The following is a 17,329-nucleotide window of genomic DNA, read 5'->3' as shown; positions in this document are numbered from 1 at the left end:
CTGTGCACCAGCATGGGATTGGAATTTCCCACGGCATTAACAGCTAGTAAATCCCGCCCTACATCTTTCCCACTGATTGATGGATGATAAAATATCCTGTAATGTAATGATCTTTTGATTGCTTTTTCATAGCTCTAACCAAATAGATTCTGTCCTTGTTCCCTACAGGGCATTCTCCATCTCCAGCACTGTAACATTCTCATGAATTAGTACTGCTAGCCTTCCTTTCTTTCTCTATCCTTCCTGAACATCTTACATCTATGAATATTTACTACCCAGTCCTGCACTTATTTGATATAGAACTATCAGCCCACCAATCTTACTTGCCACACTTAATGCATTCACATACATAGAATGACAGAATGGTTACAGCCGAGGTCATTTGGTACATCATGTCTACACTGACTCTCCAAATAAGCATTCTGGCTTAGTGCCTTTCTCCTGTCTTTTCCCCATACCTCTGCACATTGTTTCAATACAAGTAATGATCTTTTGTCCTCTTGAATGTCTTGATTGGAACTTCCTCCGTCACAGTTCCATGCAGTGCATTGTAGACCAAGTTTTTTCTCACACTATATTTGCTGCTTTTGTAAATTACCTTAAATCTGTGCCCTCTTCTTCTTGATCCTTTTACGAGGGGGAACAGTTTCTCTCTATTTACTCTGTCTAGCCCACTCATAACTTTGAACATCTCTACAAAATCTCCTCTCAGCCTTCTTCTCTCCAAGGAGATCAGTCCCAACCTCTCCAATCTCCTCATAACATGCACAGTAAATTCATTTTAGACAACATTCCATTCCCTCTTACTCTCACCTATTTCCTATTCTTGTGTATTGGGCATTTGTCGTATCTCTGTGCGCCTTGCTTTCCTTCTCCAATATTAGCCCTTTGTTCATACACCCCTGCCAAGTTAATTTAAATCCTTCCCAATAGCACTAACAAATCACCACACAAGGAAATGGATCCCAGCTCGATTCATGTGCAACCTGTCTAGCCTGTGTAGGACAATGTCAATGTTCCAGGAATCTAAAGCCCTCATTCCTACAGGGCAGCAGATCTTTGGATGTCAACCATGCAGGTCCTTTAGTTTTATATTTTTGTAGCAGGTTAATTGCCTGACAGCTAGCCTGGTTAACTGCTGTGCATGCATACACAACCACAGGAAAGTGACAGACCAGAAAGAGGTCATTCAGCCCATTGTGTCTGTGCCGGCCAAAAGGAGAAAAATAAACCAGCCACTCATTTAAATCCCATTTTCCAGCATCTGATCCAGCAGGTTACACTAAAATTAATAATTATTCACAAAGAAATCACAATGGATAGACAACTCTGTATAAAGGGCTCAATGATACTGAGTTCATCAGTTGCAATTTATTGCAATCGAGCTACAAGTAGATAGCAAGTAATTCTGTCATCACTGGGTTGGGGGGGGGGGGCAGACTCTGCACAAGCCAGGACCCAAACATGGATCCCTGGCATTGTGAAGTAACTGTGCTAACCACTATGCTGCCAGATGTGCTCAAGTTTTAGAATCTTCATGCTGCTTTGTGTGGTACAGTCGATCAAGACATCAACAAAGAACAAGGGTCAGGTAATGATTTAAAACAAGTTCATGTTTAACGATGGGCAACATCACAATCAAGACTGGATCCACCTTATCCTCTGCTTACATCCATGAACCTAACAAGAATCAAGAGATGCTGTGGCCAACTGCAATGTACCATATGCTTCTCAGGTAAGATCAACTTAGCAGTTCTGCTTTTCATGATAGGACAATAAATTGGTTGATGCCATTGGAAGATTCAGAGGAGGAAGTCCTGCCTTCAGGAACGACTGATCAATCAAGTGGCTGCCAGCTCTCTGGTCTCAGCAGTGCCAATGGGAAAGATGGTCACTGATGGGAATGCATTCAGCTGCTAACCGAGATTGATAGTGGAGCTGGATCCCAAGGTAAGTGGGAATACCAACTGCATGTGTAAAATAGTATGAGGAAACAGAGTGAGGAAAAAATTAATAAATCAAATAGGAATTGGAATAATTCACATTTGGTGCAGTTCAATATGCCAATTTGCGATTAATGTAAATTCTGGTGAAAGGAAAATGTAGATGAGAATAGATAAATTAAGATTCCTCTTGGAGGTATTTGTATTCTTGCCTCGGAATTTTTTTCTGAGAGATCTGAAATTGATAATCTGGCCACTATCTGAAGCATTGCGGCTACACATGGAGAGATGAACAAAGACTTCAAGGTCTTTTGCAAAGATTTTTTAAAAATAAATGTTTTTTATTGGCTTTTTGAATAAAGTATATTTACCGTTATGTACACAAAATAGAATACATGTATATATATATATTTTTTTAAATTTAGAGTACCCAATTATTTTTTCCAATTAAGGGGCAATTTAGTGTGGCCAATTCACCTAACCTGCACATCTTTTGGGTTGTGGGGGCGAAACCCACGCAGACACGGGGAGAATGTGCAAACTCCACACGAACAGTGACCCAGGGCCGGGATTCGAACCCGGATCCTCAGCGCCGTAGGCAGCAATGCTAACCACTGTGCCACCGTGCTGCCCGAATACATGTATATATACATAGAGAAGGGAACATGCACAAAAAACAAAACAAGCACTAACAAACAAAAAAAAAGTTAGAATAAAATAACTGGCAGGGTATTATGTGCTGGCTCAACAACAGCAGCTCTGTACAATTGGCAGTATTGTTTTTAGCACATATGTAGGCATCTGATTGTGGGGGGGGGGGGAAACTGGGAGGGGTACATATACATTTGGGCACCGGGGAAACAATTACAGAACAATTACAGAGGGCAATATGCGAATGGATCTGGTGTTGGTGTTGTCGCTTGCTTCTCCCGGACGGTTTTCGCTGTGGTGTCGTCTCGCGATCACCTCCGTTTCAGCCGTTCGTCTTTTGCAAAGATGCAAAGATAACCCGAGAGTCAAGAATGTGTCGGCATGATACTGACATACTGCACAGGTTTGCAGATATGTTACATGTTCTAAAAGCTCAGGAGACTCGAGGAGATGAATCAAAATGGCAGTCTATTTTCAGCCAAAAGAATAGGCAGCATCGCGGCATACAGCACATAGATCCCAATCGGGACTATCAATCCCGTCACTCCCAATCCAGGCTGGCTTTTAAGGGTTGCTTCTATGCGTTCAATTTGATGGGCCTCCATTAGCGGAGAAACCCATATTCCATGAGCCCCACAGGGAGATCAATTGGGTTTTCCCCGTGCGTTTCGTGAGGGTTATTACATGTGGAAGTAACCAATAAAATATGAAGGAAATCAGTTCAAAAATGGGCTGGTTCAAAAGATCAGGAGGTACTTAGTTGAATGCACTGAAAAACAGTCACAGTCATGTGCAACTACTTGGCAAATGGTATGAAATGGTCAGTGAGGTTAGTAGAGCGAGACAACATCCTTAAATCATTGAGGCACTGCCATTTACTCCGCAGAGAAACGTTCTTTAAAACAATAAAAATGGCATTATATACTGTGATAGTTGGCAAGTGAGTCAAAGGAAAATGAATTTTGGACTGGCCAAATGAAGGTGAGAAAGTAATGATATGGAGTAACAAATATCCACAAATTGGTTTTAAACAAAAAGAGCTGGAGGATCTTAAGTTAACTTCATTTGATTTGGTAGTTGAGACACCAGTAACGATATATAAATAACTTTGAACTAGCAAAATCTTTGTAAGGAATTTTAATGATTTAAGGTAATATGTAGGTGGGGACAATCAATGCAGATAGATAGTTACCAAGGGCCAGATTTCATCTGAAAAATTAAATGAAAAAATTGCTTGAAATCACACACAAACTTTACATCAACCACCATCCATGTCTTCTAGAGTGGCGGAGAGATGGAACGGAAACTTAAAATTGAAACGTTGTATATAGATTACCCCACTCAATGGGCCATGTTACCACCATGAAAGACAAGTAAAAGACAGAGAACCGAAATGGTACCACACTTATCAGTTAAAAACTGTGAAAAAGTAAATGCTACACTTTGTTTTGTTACAAATATATATCCTGATACTCCACACCCTGATATACACAGCTGCCTGAACCTTTTCCTCAAGATTAATATTCAACAAGCAGGAATGAAGGCTGGGAACCAACTCTACCTCTTGAGAGAAAATCTAACTGAACCAATCTTGGCAATTTCACTAGGTGTTAATGTAACTATTGTGGCATGACTGTATATTGTTACTGAAAGCAAAAACCCCTGGTTAGGAGTTATTTCCACTACCTTTGTGTTCATACAAATGATAAGCATAATTGTGGTTCTGTTCATCCTTTGGTAGTGGCCTAGGTACATCCATCTTCAGATGCTTCATCAGTGTTCTCCCTTCCATCAGAAGGTCAGAAGTGGGGGATGTTTGCGGATGACTGCACAATGTTCAGCACCATTCATAACTCCTCAGATAGTGAAACAGTCCATGTCCAAATGCAGCAAGACCTGGACAATATCCAGGCTTGGGCTGCAAGTTACACTCATGCCACACAGGTGCCAGGCAATGACCATCTCCTACAAGAGAGGATCTAGCCACCACCGCTTGACATTCAATGGCATTGCCATTGCTGAATCTTCCACAATCAACATCCTGTGGGTCACTATTAATCAGAAACTGAACTGGACTAGCCATACTAATACTAGTACAAGAGCACATACCTGGGAACCCCACCACCTGGAGGTTCTCCTTCAAATTACTCGCCGCCCTGACTTGGAAATATATCGCGGTTCATTCACTGTCACTGGGGCAACATCATGGAACTCCTCCCTAACAGCACAGTGGGTGTACCTACACCTCAAGGACTGCAGCGGTTCAAGAAGGCAACTCATCATCACCTTGTGAAGGGCAACTAGGGATGGGCAATAAATGCTGGCCTGGCCAGCGATGCCCCACATCCCATAACTGAATTTTTAAAAACTTGATAGTCCTCACCAGGGGGCTACAAACTTGTATCGTTTGCTTGGGCAGGAAGTTATTTATGATGTCCAAGAGAAGCCCATGAGATAAACTGAATAGTGAAGGATCAATATATATTGACAGTATATACTTCATCCTCAAAATGGGGACTGTTGGTAGTTTGAAAATCACAGGTGTTAGTGTGAATATCATTTTGTAGTTTGAATTAATATTTTCTGAAGCATTTTCTGCTAAAATTTACAGAAGCTATTTTAATAAAAACTGAACCAGCATTATTGGAAATCAGCCAGATTAGTTAAGTAGAGAGCTTTAACTGAGACAATTAAAGAATAACTAAATTATTAATCAATATGTTAAGAAAGGTTGGAACACAAATGTTTATAACTTATAATTATAAGCATACTAACACTTGATTATTAATACAGAGTTTTAAAATGCTGTGAGAGAAAGATTAATGTGTGTTTCTCAGGCCGCAGAATAAAGAGATGACATGAATATTAACCTTGACTGGGAGGACTGAATAAGTCTTTGTTGAAGGGACCCCCAACTCCAAATATCAGAAAACTACATTGAGCAATTATTGCTTGACACTCAAATCTACCTCAAGATAACAGATATTGTTTGAAAAGGAGCATTGTCTTAAAACTGAGATAAACGTGCGTAATTAGCCAAAAGTCAATGGGCTAATTCATATTTAATCATTGACAAGTTATAGCTCAATTGGCTATATTTCAAACAATTGGCTGAGGTGGACTTTCAATTTGTAAGATATAAAAAGGGGTCTCGAGATGCCATTTTGGGTAAGGACAGGCAGAGGCAGAGACAGAGAGATGTAAAGAGAAAGATGTGGGTAGCAAGAGTGAGATAGAGAGAGAGAGGAGAGAGAGAGAGATGTTTATGAGGTAGAGGCAGAGAGATGTGGGAAGACAGTGATATTTATGGGAAGGTGCTGAGAGCTATTTCTGATGCTGTCACTTCACGACTTGGTCTGGGAAGGGTGGTAAGAGCTGTGTTCAATTGTTAAAGTTAAGCTTTCTCCTCTTACTGTTGATACTTTGCTTTTTATCTTTCTGACTTGTTAACTTTTTCATGGTTAATAAACTTTCTGAATTCATTATTTAAAGCGCTCTTGACATTTGGTTAAGTCTCTAGAACTTGATGTGATTTGCAATTGAGGGGTTATGCAAAAAAGTGAACCTCCTAAATCTTACATCAGATAAAAATACTTTAAGCCTATTAAGAATTCAGAATACTTACTCCACCAGGGACACTGTGTACATGACTGGAAGCTTGAAATACTTTGGGAGGCTCATTCCCTATTTTTGCATAGGTCATTACAGTGGAGCTGTTCATAGACTGACCAGTGGGATCTCCATTTCGGCCAACCTAAAAAATAAAAACCTCCTCAGAAAAGAAAGCTGCTGCAGATTGGCAAAGCATTTTCAAAAATTCAAGAAGATTAGCCGATATGTTTAATGTTTTGGCAATACAAAAAAAACACTTATAAGTGTGGAAAATAAGAATTTGCCTTTGGGCATGCCTACATTTTTGTTCTGTGTGTCAAGCATTTCTTTTCTGATTTGTTCCATCATTGTGCTCATCCTGTTGAATGGTTCTGTCCAGGAATAACCCTATCATAGTATAGCAAATACAAATCAGAAATTAAACATAGAAATCATTATTTAAAAAAAATAAAAACAACATACTTCTAATACTATAATGAAGCAGTGAATTGTGAACAGTTCAATTTTTAAGCATTTGTAACAGTAAGAGGTTACAACTTCCAAACAGCGCTGCACCTTTTAAAAATATTTGTTCACGGGAAGTGGGCTTTGCTGGCTAGGCTAGCATTTGTCCATCTCTGAACCTGCAATGAAGATCATGTTATGTAATCCATGAAGTACCGGTGAGCTTCACTACCTTCTCTGACAATCCCAGTGGCCAAACAAAATGTTGTAATGTCTTTGTCTGCCCACTGAACTGTTAGGTTCTCATTTTCTCATGTGGAGCACAGTTCTCATACCCACATCTCCCAGTAAGAGTATCATCTCTTTCCAAATCACTCCCTTTCCACCATTCAATGAAGTTAACCACTTGTTATTGTTGACATTTTACTTTCAGGAAGTCCACGTCTATACTGTGCTTCTCCATCAATGTTCAGATGGTAGTGAGGTTGCCACTTACCTTTTAATGTTCACTTCTGCTTTTCATAGTCCTGTATTATTCATGGTTCAAGATAAGCTAAATTGTTCCAGCCTCCCTTGAACATGACAGCCATGACACTGTAGCTAATGCAAGAACTCTGGCTACCTTACATTTTTATGCAGTATGCAGGCATTGTACAATGTAATGTTTACTAAAAGACAAAACATTTTGCTATGACAAGGTACTTTAACCTCACTTTCTTTAAAGTATCGTGTGACATTACTTCATTTCCCACAGCTTCAAAAAGGTCAGAATACAGAACTGAGAAACCTATTCATTAACTGCTAAATAATACATTTTCAGTTACAGTTAAATATTGGTCCAGGTGGTGCTCGCTGATGACCTATCTGTCATCGCTGTGTCATGGATTACCAATATTAAAATATGGCATCAGGTTAAATGAACTTGGACATGTCTGCCAACAGGATATTATCAAGCATGCTAAGCAACCAATCATATCAAAGATATCTCACAGATCGCCAACCAGGAAGTAAAATGCACTGATTATCATCCACTTCATAAATTGTAATTTTACACATGGGAGGAGGTAGAAGCAAAAATCCTACATTTTTAAAAATCAACTTGCAAATTTGATATTTCACAAATATTAACTTAATTTCCCAGGTCAGTGAAGTCATTCAGAATTAAATATGTACAGTACACCATTAAACGCACACCGTTACACATAATTCAACAAAGTGTCATTTTATCAAGGGCATTTTACAGTGATAAAACATTGTAAAAAAGGAACTTTTCAGCAGCTCAATTGCTAAAGATTTCAGGTCTCCAACAGTGAGAAAAATGGAATCACTCACAACAATGTCCATATTTTCATGTTTCATTGCACATGTGTGGATGCCAGAAGTTGCTGTCAGCTTCACAGTTCCATTAATTTGTGGAAATAAAATGAAAATCGCTTATTGTTACAAGTAAGCTTCAAATGAAGTTACTGTGAAAAGCCCCTAGTCGCCACATTCTGGCGCCTGTTCGGGGAGGCTGGTATGGGAATTGAATCGTGCTGCTGGCCTGCTTTGGTCTGCTTCCAAAGCCAGCGATTTAGCCCTGTGCCAAACAGCCCCTATAACAGCATATTATAGCCCTGTGCTAAACTAGAATAACAGAAATAACAAGATTGAAAATACAGTTGATGATGAAATTATCAGCACCTTTTGAGTTTTATGAAGTTTTTAGATTTATTGTCACGTGTACGGAGGTATAGTGAAAAGTATTGTTCTGCGTACAGTCCAGGCAGTTCATTGCATACAGGAAAACATAGGACAAATGATAAATACACAATGTAAATGCATAGACATTGGGTGAAGCTTACGGAGTGTGGTACTACTCAGTAGAGAAGATGCCTGGAGGTATAAGTTCAGTCCTTAAGAGGATCATTCAGGAGTCTGGTAACAGCGGGGAAGAAGCTGTTTTTGAATCTGTTAGTGCATGTTCTCAGACTTCTGTATCTTCTGCCTATTGGAAGAGAGAATAACCTGGGTGGGAGGGGTCTTTGATAATGCTGCCTGCTTTCCCAAAGCAGCGGGAGGTGTAGACAGAGTCAATGGATGGGGGGGTGTGGGGGGGGGGGGGGGGGGGGGGTGTGCAGGTGCGATTCGCGTGTTGGACTGGGCAGTGTTCACAACTCTCTAGGTTTTGGGCCGAGCAGTTACCATACCACGCTGTGATGCAGTCTGATAGGATGCTTTCTATAGTGCATTTTCCACGGTGCATCTGTAAAAATTGGTATGAGTCAATGCGAACATGCTGAATTTCCTTAGTTTCCTGAGGTATAAATGCTACGACCAGGAAAATGCAACAGCACCTATACCTCAGGAAACTAAAAGCATTATCTACTTTTATTTTACATTTTCAGGATCTGCAGTATTTTGCTCTCGTCTTCTTGGATAGAAATGTTGCCAAGTTTGCTGATGATACCAAGTTTTTAAGAAAAGTCAGTAAATTCATATCGACTGAATTACTTCATTAAACATTAGAGATTTTTAAAAAATTAATTTAGAGTACCCAATTCTTTTTTTTCCCAATTAAGGGGCGTTACCAATCCACCTACCTTGCACATCTTTGGGTTGTGGAGGTGAGACCCACGCAGACATGCGGTGAATGTGCAAACTCCACACAAACAATGACCCGGGACCAGGATCGAACCCAGGTCCTCAGCGCCGTGAGCCAGCAGTGCTAACCACTGCGCCACAGTGCCACCCTTAAATATTAGAATTAGTGAGCATAAGAACTAAAAGTATAATTATCAATGTTCCAAACATGTAATTGGTTGCTTTACAAAGGCGCTTCATAAGGTGGCAAAACGAGTTACCTGATCATCGGTGAGCCCATTTTTTGAACATCATGGATAGCTACTGGCATTACAAAACTTTAGAGGGACATGGGCATACTAGACAAAATTCTGTTATGGTACTCAATTTATATTAGGACACTGGATTGGACACCAACAATTTTTCAATTTGGGAACTGTGAGGAAAGGATACTTCGATCCAGGAGTCATTCCACTGACAACTCGGTCATTATTAATGCCACAGTAAACCCATTAACATCCAAAGAAAAGAAGCTTTTCAATTAACAGTGAAGCAGTTCTAAAAAAAAAAGGTCTTTGAGCTTACTTTTCCATCTACTTCTAAACGTTCCATACATACATGTCAACTGTCACTTATTAATACAGTTAACACTCAGTGAGTTACAGATTTCTGCACACAGTCCTTGGAAGAGAAGCTTTCAGAAGTCAGTTTGAGAAACACACTTGCTGTCCTCAGAAACCAGAGTAAAACTCTCAAAATGAAGCTTAGAACAACAGACATGGGGCAGGACTGAAAAATCTAACTAAAAACAGCCCCTGCCCCTCCCATAAGTGACATCACAGCCTGCCTAGCTGTTTACCCATTAATCATAACGTTAGCAGACATATAATTTGGATAACATCTCAAAGTTTGCAGATGATACCAAATTAGGTGGGAGGGTGAATTATAACGAGGATGCAAGGATCTACAGCAAGCTCTGGACAGGTTGGGCGAGTGGGCAAACCAATGGCAGATGCGGTATAATTTGGATAAGTGTGAGGTTACTGATTTTGGAAGCAAAAACAGGAAGGCAGCTTACTACCTGAATGGTTGTAAATTGGGAGTGGGGAGTGTGCAGCGGGACCTGGGTATCCTTGTGCACCATTCGCTGAAGGTAAGCATGCAGGTATGTTGGCCTTCATTGCAAAACGTTTCGAGTGTAAGCAGGGATGTGTTGCAATTGTACAGTGCCTTGGTGAGGCCACACTTGGAGTATTGTATGCAGTTTTGGTCTCCCTCTCTCAGGAAGGATGTTCTTGCTCTCGAGGGAGTGCAGCGAAGGTTTACTGATTCCAGGGGTGGCGGGACTACCATATGAGGAGAGATTGACTAGGTTGGGATTGTTCTCGCTGGAGTTCAGAAGAATGAGGGGGGAACTCATAGAGACTTATAAAATTCTAACAGGACTAGTCAGGGAAGATGTTACCAATGATGGGTGTGTCCAGAACCTGTGGTACAGCCTGAGGATTCAGGGTAAACCATTTTGGACAGAGATGAGGAGACATTTCTTCACACAAAGAGTGGTGAGCCTGTGGAATTCATTACCACAGGAAGTAGTTGATGCTAAAACTTTGAATATAGTCAAGAGGCGGCTGGATGTAGCACTTGGGGAGAATGGGATCAAAAGCTATGGGGAGAAAGCAGGATTAGGCTATTGTGTTGGATGATCAGCCTTGATCGTGATAAATGTCGGCGCAGGCTCTATGTATTTATGTATGTATGTACACCTTAACCCAAGTTATTTTAATAACACAACCACAATAGACAAAATACAATATGTATAAAAATTCTTACATTCATCACACCTCAGGGGCTGGTTTAGCTCACTGAGCTAAATCGCTGGCTTTTAAAGCAGACCAAGCAGGCCAGCAGCAAGGTTCGATTCCCGTACCAGCCTCCCCGGACAGGCGCCGGAATGTGGCGACTAGGGGCTTTTCACAGTAACTTCATTGAAGCCTACTCGTGACAATAAAGCGATTTTCATTTTTCATTTTCATTTCCCCCCTTTAAAAAATTGAACCAGCAATATATAAAATGGCTTCATTTTCCCCAAAACCTTTTCAACTTTAAACACTATTAGTACTCTACAAGATACATATCTGATTATATTTAAACAAGCAAATTTAAACAATTAGTATCATCCATTTCAGTCTCGGATAAATTGTTGGCAATATAAATGCCAAAATGTTGCAATGCCAATACCAAACTCAGTATCTCTTTTTCGATGGTCGAATATTGATTTTTTTTGTAAAGTATTTTTAGTCTCCATTTTCACATTTTCTTCAAAATTTACACCTCGCCAACAAAGCAGTAAACGGTAACAAATACAAAGTCAATTCCCTTATCAAGAACAATGATCCCAACCTCCCACCACCCTAAACAACGACCCACCTGACAATATAAGCATCAAATAAAACAAACCCTCCCACGGTGGGACAAACAAAGGAGAAAAAAAAAGAAAAAGGAATCAAGAATCACCTCTGGTCACCGTTGACCTATTGTGTCCCCGCCTCCCCCTATAACTGAATACCATCCAATCCCTGAAAGAGTACTGTAAATGACACCCACCATTGCAAGCCCTCCCCCCTCCCCGACTCCTCCCCTCCACGTCCTCTTACAAAACTCCTCCCCCCAACTTTCCACCCCGGCTAGACTCATCGGAACCTGTACTGCCAGGCTCCGTTGGCCGCAGCCCCTCCCCCCACCCCACTCCCATTCACTGGCCGGCTTAAACCAGCCAGCGTGGAGGCCCCCTCCCAGGTCTCTTTCCCCCTTGCCCGGTCCTAGGAAAACCAAAAAATTCCCTTTAGCACACAAACCCCGCATACAAACCCAAGCCCCAAAGAACCATCATTGCAAGCGAAAGCCCCATCTCTTCCCTTGTCCAAGTATATACGTTAGTTCATTCAGCACATACACCAGAAAAAATACAGTTACATGAGGCTACATCGGTACATGACCACTTCTCAATTCAGCCACAGTCCTTCTGCCTTCGCAAACTCCTCCGCTGCTTCCGCCGTCCCGAAATAAAAGTCCTTGGATTTGTAGGTCACCCTCAACTTAGCTGGGTATACTATGCCGCACTGCACCTCACTGATGTACAGTGCCTTCTTCACCCGGCTGAAGGCAGCCCGCCTCCTCGCCAACTCCACCGTATAGTCCTGATATATGCGTATACCAGCTCCAGCTCACTGCACCACCCCCTTCTGCTTTGCCCATCACAGGACCTTCTCCTTCACACTGTACCTACGAAAACACAAAGTTACTACTCTTGACGGCTCACTCTCTTTTGGTACAGGCCTCCATGACCGATGAGCTCAATCCAATTCATATCGGGAGGGATCATCCTCCTCCCCCAATAGCTTCGCCAACATCGTGGCAAAATACTCAGTCGGCCTTGGGCCTCCCACTCCTTCGGGAAGACCCACAATCCTCAGATTCTGTCGCCTGGATCTGTTTTCCAAGTCGTCCATTTTGGCTCGCAGAACCTTGTTGATCTCCTTCACCTTCCGCATCTCCTTCCCCATCAAGGTAATTTGATCAATGCTGCAATAATGTCTCTTCCACTTCCTTCAGCACCTTGCCTTGCTCCCGCACCTCCGCCACTGCGCTCAATACCGCCACCCTTACCGGAGCAATCGCCTCCTCCACCAGCACTTTCAATACCGCCCCCATCTCCTTCCTCATAGCCTCCATGTGCTTTGTGAACTGCCTTTCGAGTTCCGTGGCCATCACGTTAGTCATTTCTTCAGCCGTGGGCAATGCGACCTCCCCTGGTGCCCCAGCCTCCACTTTCCTTGCCGTGCCCGCGGTGACCTTTCCACTCTCCGACGGATGTTCAGCTGCTTTTTTCACGGCCGTTATTTTACTTGTTTTCGACATTTCCCTTCACTGTGCCTTCTCCCTGGTTTTGCCGGCTCTGTTGCCCCTGGGACTGGGCGTTAAACCCCAAAAATGCTGTTCCCGAACGGGAGCCCTCCAATATGTGGCTGCCTCCCGCCCGCCGTCACCGTAAGTCCCTCGAGTATTGATTTTGATGAATATTTAATATTTTTGGAAAAATAACCAACAGGTCTCTCTATCCTATCATAGTCTTCTTGCAACAACACCAACACCCACATCATTTGCATCAACTGCCACCTTAAATTGCCTAGCATAATTTGGTGTTGGCAAAACTGGTGCGGTGGTTAACACATTTTTCAAGTTGTCAAAATCCTCCAGACATTTGGATGTCCAATGGAATTTCTTGTGTTTTTTCAGACGTAGTCAGTGGAGCAACCACACTGCTAAAATCCGGCACAAATTTTCATAGAAACCTCGCATGCCCAAGAACCTCTCTTCTCATTGATGATATGGGGAACTCCCCAATAGCGTCCTATTTCACATTTTGTGGGGCCATTTGGCCATGTCCAACAGTATGGCCTAAGAATGTGACTTGAGTTTTCGCAAAATCACTTTTAGCGAAGTTTACCACCGAGCCAGCCTCCTGTCATCAATCTAACAATTCCTTATGTTCCAAACGTTATTCTCCTTCCACGTTTGACTGAACACCACCAGGTCATCTATGTATAGTGTATAATTTTTTAGTCCAGAAATTACCTTGTTGATTCGACTTTGGAAGGTTGCTGGGCATTCTTCATTCCAAACAACATGACTGAAACTGACACTGACCATTTGGCGTCACCAAAGCCAAAATTTCCTTCGCCCTTTCTGATAAAGGCACTTGCCAGTATCTTTTATGTAAGTCAAATTTGGTAATAAAAACTTGCTTGCCCCACCTTTTCAATATAATCTTCCAAACAAGAATAGGATACGAATCTGACTTTGTAACTGCATTGACTTTTCTACAGTCCACACACAATTTTTGCGTTCCATCTGGTTTTGGTACCATCACAATTGGTGAGCTCCAGCTGTTCCAACTCACTTCATTCTGAAGCATGCTTTCAATCTCCTCTTGAACCCGTGCCAACTTTAGTGGATTGAGTCTATATGGATGTTGCTTAATTGGACCAGAATTTCCTACATCTACAACCCTCTTAGCTATATATTTTGTAATGGAATAGTTTCCAAAATCTAGTAGAAGCATCCTATTATGGTCAAAAAATACTGATTCCCACTTTTTGTTTGGAAGAGGTCCCATGCAATCAATTATGACCCTAATAAAAAGTTCCCCAAATGCCGGAATGGGTATTAAGGGCGCTGGATTGATTACCACTTGAAATTTTCCTATTACCTGACATGTGTGACATGTACGGCAAAATTTAACTCCATCCTTATGCAGTCCAGGCCAATGAAAATGTTTCAGTATTTTCGCTTGAATTTTCCTGACTTCTAAATGACCTACTAGAAACTCTTGCGCTCCCCGTGTAACCTGCTTTCCAGAACCCACCGGTAATTCCACTTGATGAACTTTTGCCCATTTCTCATCTGCTCATATTCTACTTCTGTGTATACCTTCTGATACAACTGCTTTATCGCAGAATCCTTCTGTTATAATTCGGCCAACTTTCCTGAACTAAAGACCTACTTCATCCTCCTGCTCCTCTTCTTTATCAACCATCTGGTCAAAGATTGTTTCTGATAACTGAACCCCAGCCTCCCTTTCTTCTTCATTACTGCCTCTCCTGTCCCAACCTGTGGCTTTGTTACTACACAATCTGGAAACACACCAAGGTATGCTTCTTGCAACACCTCAGTTGTTGACTTTCCTCAGTAGACAGCACTCCCATCTGTGATCCAGCTATATCATTACCTAGGAATTGTACCCTTGAAAAAGCAAATTTCTCTATTACTGCTACCACCGCTTCACTTTTCATCGGACTCGCTAACCATAGTGACACACTACCCCTTTCACCATTAATTCCACTTACTGTCATCTTTTCTGGTAATACTCCTTCCAAACTACATTTCTCCAAGTCTCTCACTATTAAAGATTGACTTAAGATTTTAACACCCTTACTTACTCCACCTTGTACACTCAAGTGAACTTTACCTTCCCCAAATCTTAAAAAATATTTGACACCTGCTTATCAACCAACCTCTGAACAGGATGCACACTCTTCTTCACCTCTCAGATGCAACCGTGGTTTTGTTTGCCATTTCAACCCCACTGGCTTATCTTGTTTTAACGGGCCTGTCTTCCCAGTATTTTTTCTTAAGCCATCAACAGAGCAACTTTGTGTGTCCAACTTTATTATAATAAAAACATTAAGTTTTCTTATCTCTCTTCCATTACACTAGGTTTCCTTTATAACTTGAGGCAAATTCCCTTTAATATCTTCAACTAGACCTCCTTTGCATTGACCACCTGTGGATTTCTCATTTCCTTAGTTTCTTTCATTCAGACAAAAATTGATGTCAAAAACCAAACCTTGATTTATGAACCAATTCAAAATCATCTGCCATTTCAACTGCCAGTCCAGCAGTTTTGACCCTTTGCTCTTCCTTGAGTTCTCACTGCTACGGGAAGTAAGTTTTTAAATTCCTCCAAAATAAACGTTTCTCTATGAGCTTCATACGTTTGGTCCATTTTTAATGCTCTTATCCACCTATCAAAATTGTCTTGTTTGATTCTTTCAAATTCAATATACCTGATTATTTCCTTAAATTTCTAAACTTCTGTCTGTCGCCTTCTGGCACTCATTCATTTGCACTTAAAAAGGTTTTTGTTTAGCTCATCATAACCTCCAGATATCTCCTCTGATATTGACGCAAACACTTCACTAGTTATACCTATCAACTTTGTTTGAATCAACAATATCCACATGATATTTGGTCATTTCAATTGCTTAGCCACTTTCTCAAGTGGGATAAAAAAAGGCTTCCACATCTTTCTTGTCAAACTCTGGCAGTGCTCAAATATATTTAAACACATCCCACTATGCTTTAGACAAGCTGGGAGTTCTCCTTCCGTTACACTTTCCTCAACTTCTACCTTTAACTCCAGCATTTAAAGTTGATATTCTCGCTTCCTTTCCAACTCCCTCTACTTCATTTCCATTTTGTGAAGTTCAATTTCTCTGCCTTTGCTCTTTCCTCTTAGAATCATAGAATCCCTGGGGTGGCACAGTGGCGCAATGCTTAGCACTGCTGCCTGTGGCGCTGAGGATCCGGTTTCAAACCCGGCCCAGGGTCACTGTCTGTGCGGAGGTTGCACATTCTCCCTGTGTCTGCGTGGGTTTCACTCCCACACCTCAAAGATGTGCAGGTTAGGTGGATTAGCCACGCTAAATTGCCCCTTAATTGAAAAAATAATTGGGTACTCTAAATTTATTTTTTAAAAAGAAAAAAAAATCAAAGAATCCCTCCAGTGCAGGAGGCCATTTGGCCCATCAAGGAGGCCATTGCCTCTCTCTTTCTTTTTCTTCTGCTATCACCTTTCTCTCTTTTTCCTTTAATCAAGCTGTTTCATTTGTAATTGAAGTTCAACTAATTCCAATGCTTCAGGTGTGTTTCTGGCAAATGTAAATGTTGAGCTATTGCTGTAATTATCTCTACTTTCCTCACCCCTCCAGATAAAGTAAAATGCAGCGTGTTTGCCTAATCCAAAAGCTTTGTTTTAACCAGTCCTTGTAAACCACTTTGAGTGACCTCTTCCATATCCAGGAAATTTTTAGTCACAGAAAGAGCCATTTTACACGTCACTCCCTATTTAAAATAACCAAATTCAACACCCGAAAGAAAGCACCAATTCCTGACACAGTTTTTCAATTCAATTCAAAATAAATGAGGAATTATACTATTTAATCCTGGTTAGAACGCCCAATTTTTGTTTCGGTACCTGAACCAGACCCCAACTTACATTAGGAAATCGGACCAGACCCCGACAATGTTCATATTTGCAAACTGTGAGGAAAGATTATTTTTCTCCATGAGTGATTCTAATGACTGGATTAAACCCATTAACATTCAAGAAAAAAACAACTTTTTAACAGTAAAACAGTTTGAAAAAAATAAAAGGTCTTTGAGCTTACTTTCCCATCTACTTCTAAACTTTCAATTACGCAAACTCCACATGCATAGGTCAAATGCAACCTATTAATATAGTTAGCACTCAGTGGCTTACAGATGTTTGCATA

General features: G+C 41.2%; 1 protein-coding gene across 1 annotated transcript in view; it reads right to left on the bottom strand.

The window, feature by feature from the left end:
* mlf1 (myeloid leukemia factor 1) overlaps positions 1–17,329 on the bottom strand; it is a 97,428-nt gene that overhangs the window by 44,728 nt on the left and 35,371 nt on the right. Inside the window, exons 3-4 of the mRNA XM_038816554.1 lie at positions 6,507–6,593; positions 6,220–6,348 (exon numbers count right to left, since the gene is read on the bottom strand). Of these exons, the coding sequence (XP_038672482.1) occupies positions 6,220–6,348; positions 6,507–6,593 (216 nt within the window). The remainder of the gene's footprint in view (positions 1–6,219; positions 6,349–6,506; positions 6,594–17,329) is intronic.

Source organism: Scyliorhinus canicula, chromosome 13 (genome assembly GCF_902713615.1).
Source record: "Scyliorhinus canicula chromosome 13, sScyCan1.1, whole genome shotgun sequence".
Lineage (NCBI taxonomy): Eukaryota > Metazoa > Chordata > Chondrichthyes > Carcharhiniformes > Scyliorhinidae > Scyliorhinus > Scyliorhinus canicula.
The sequence above is the reverse complement of the archived record's forward strand: the minus strand, read 5'-3'. Positions and strand labels throughout refer to the sequence as shown.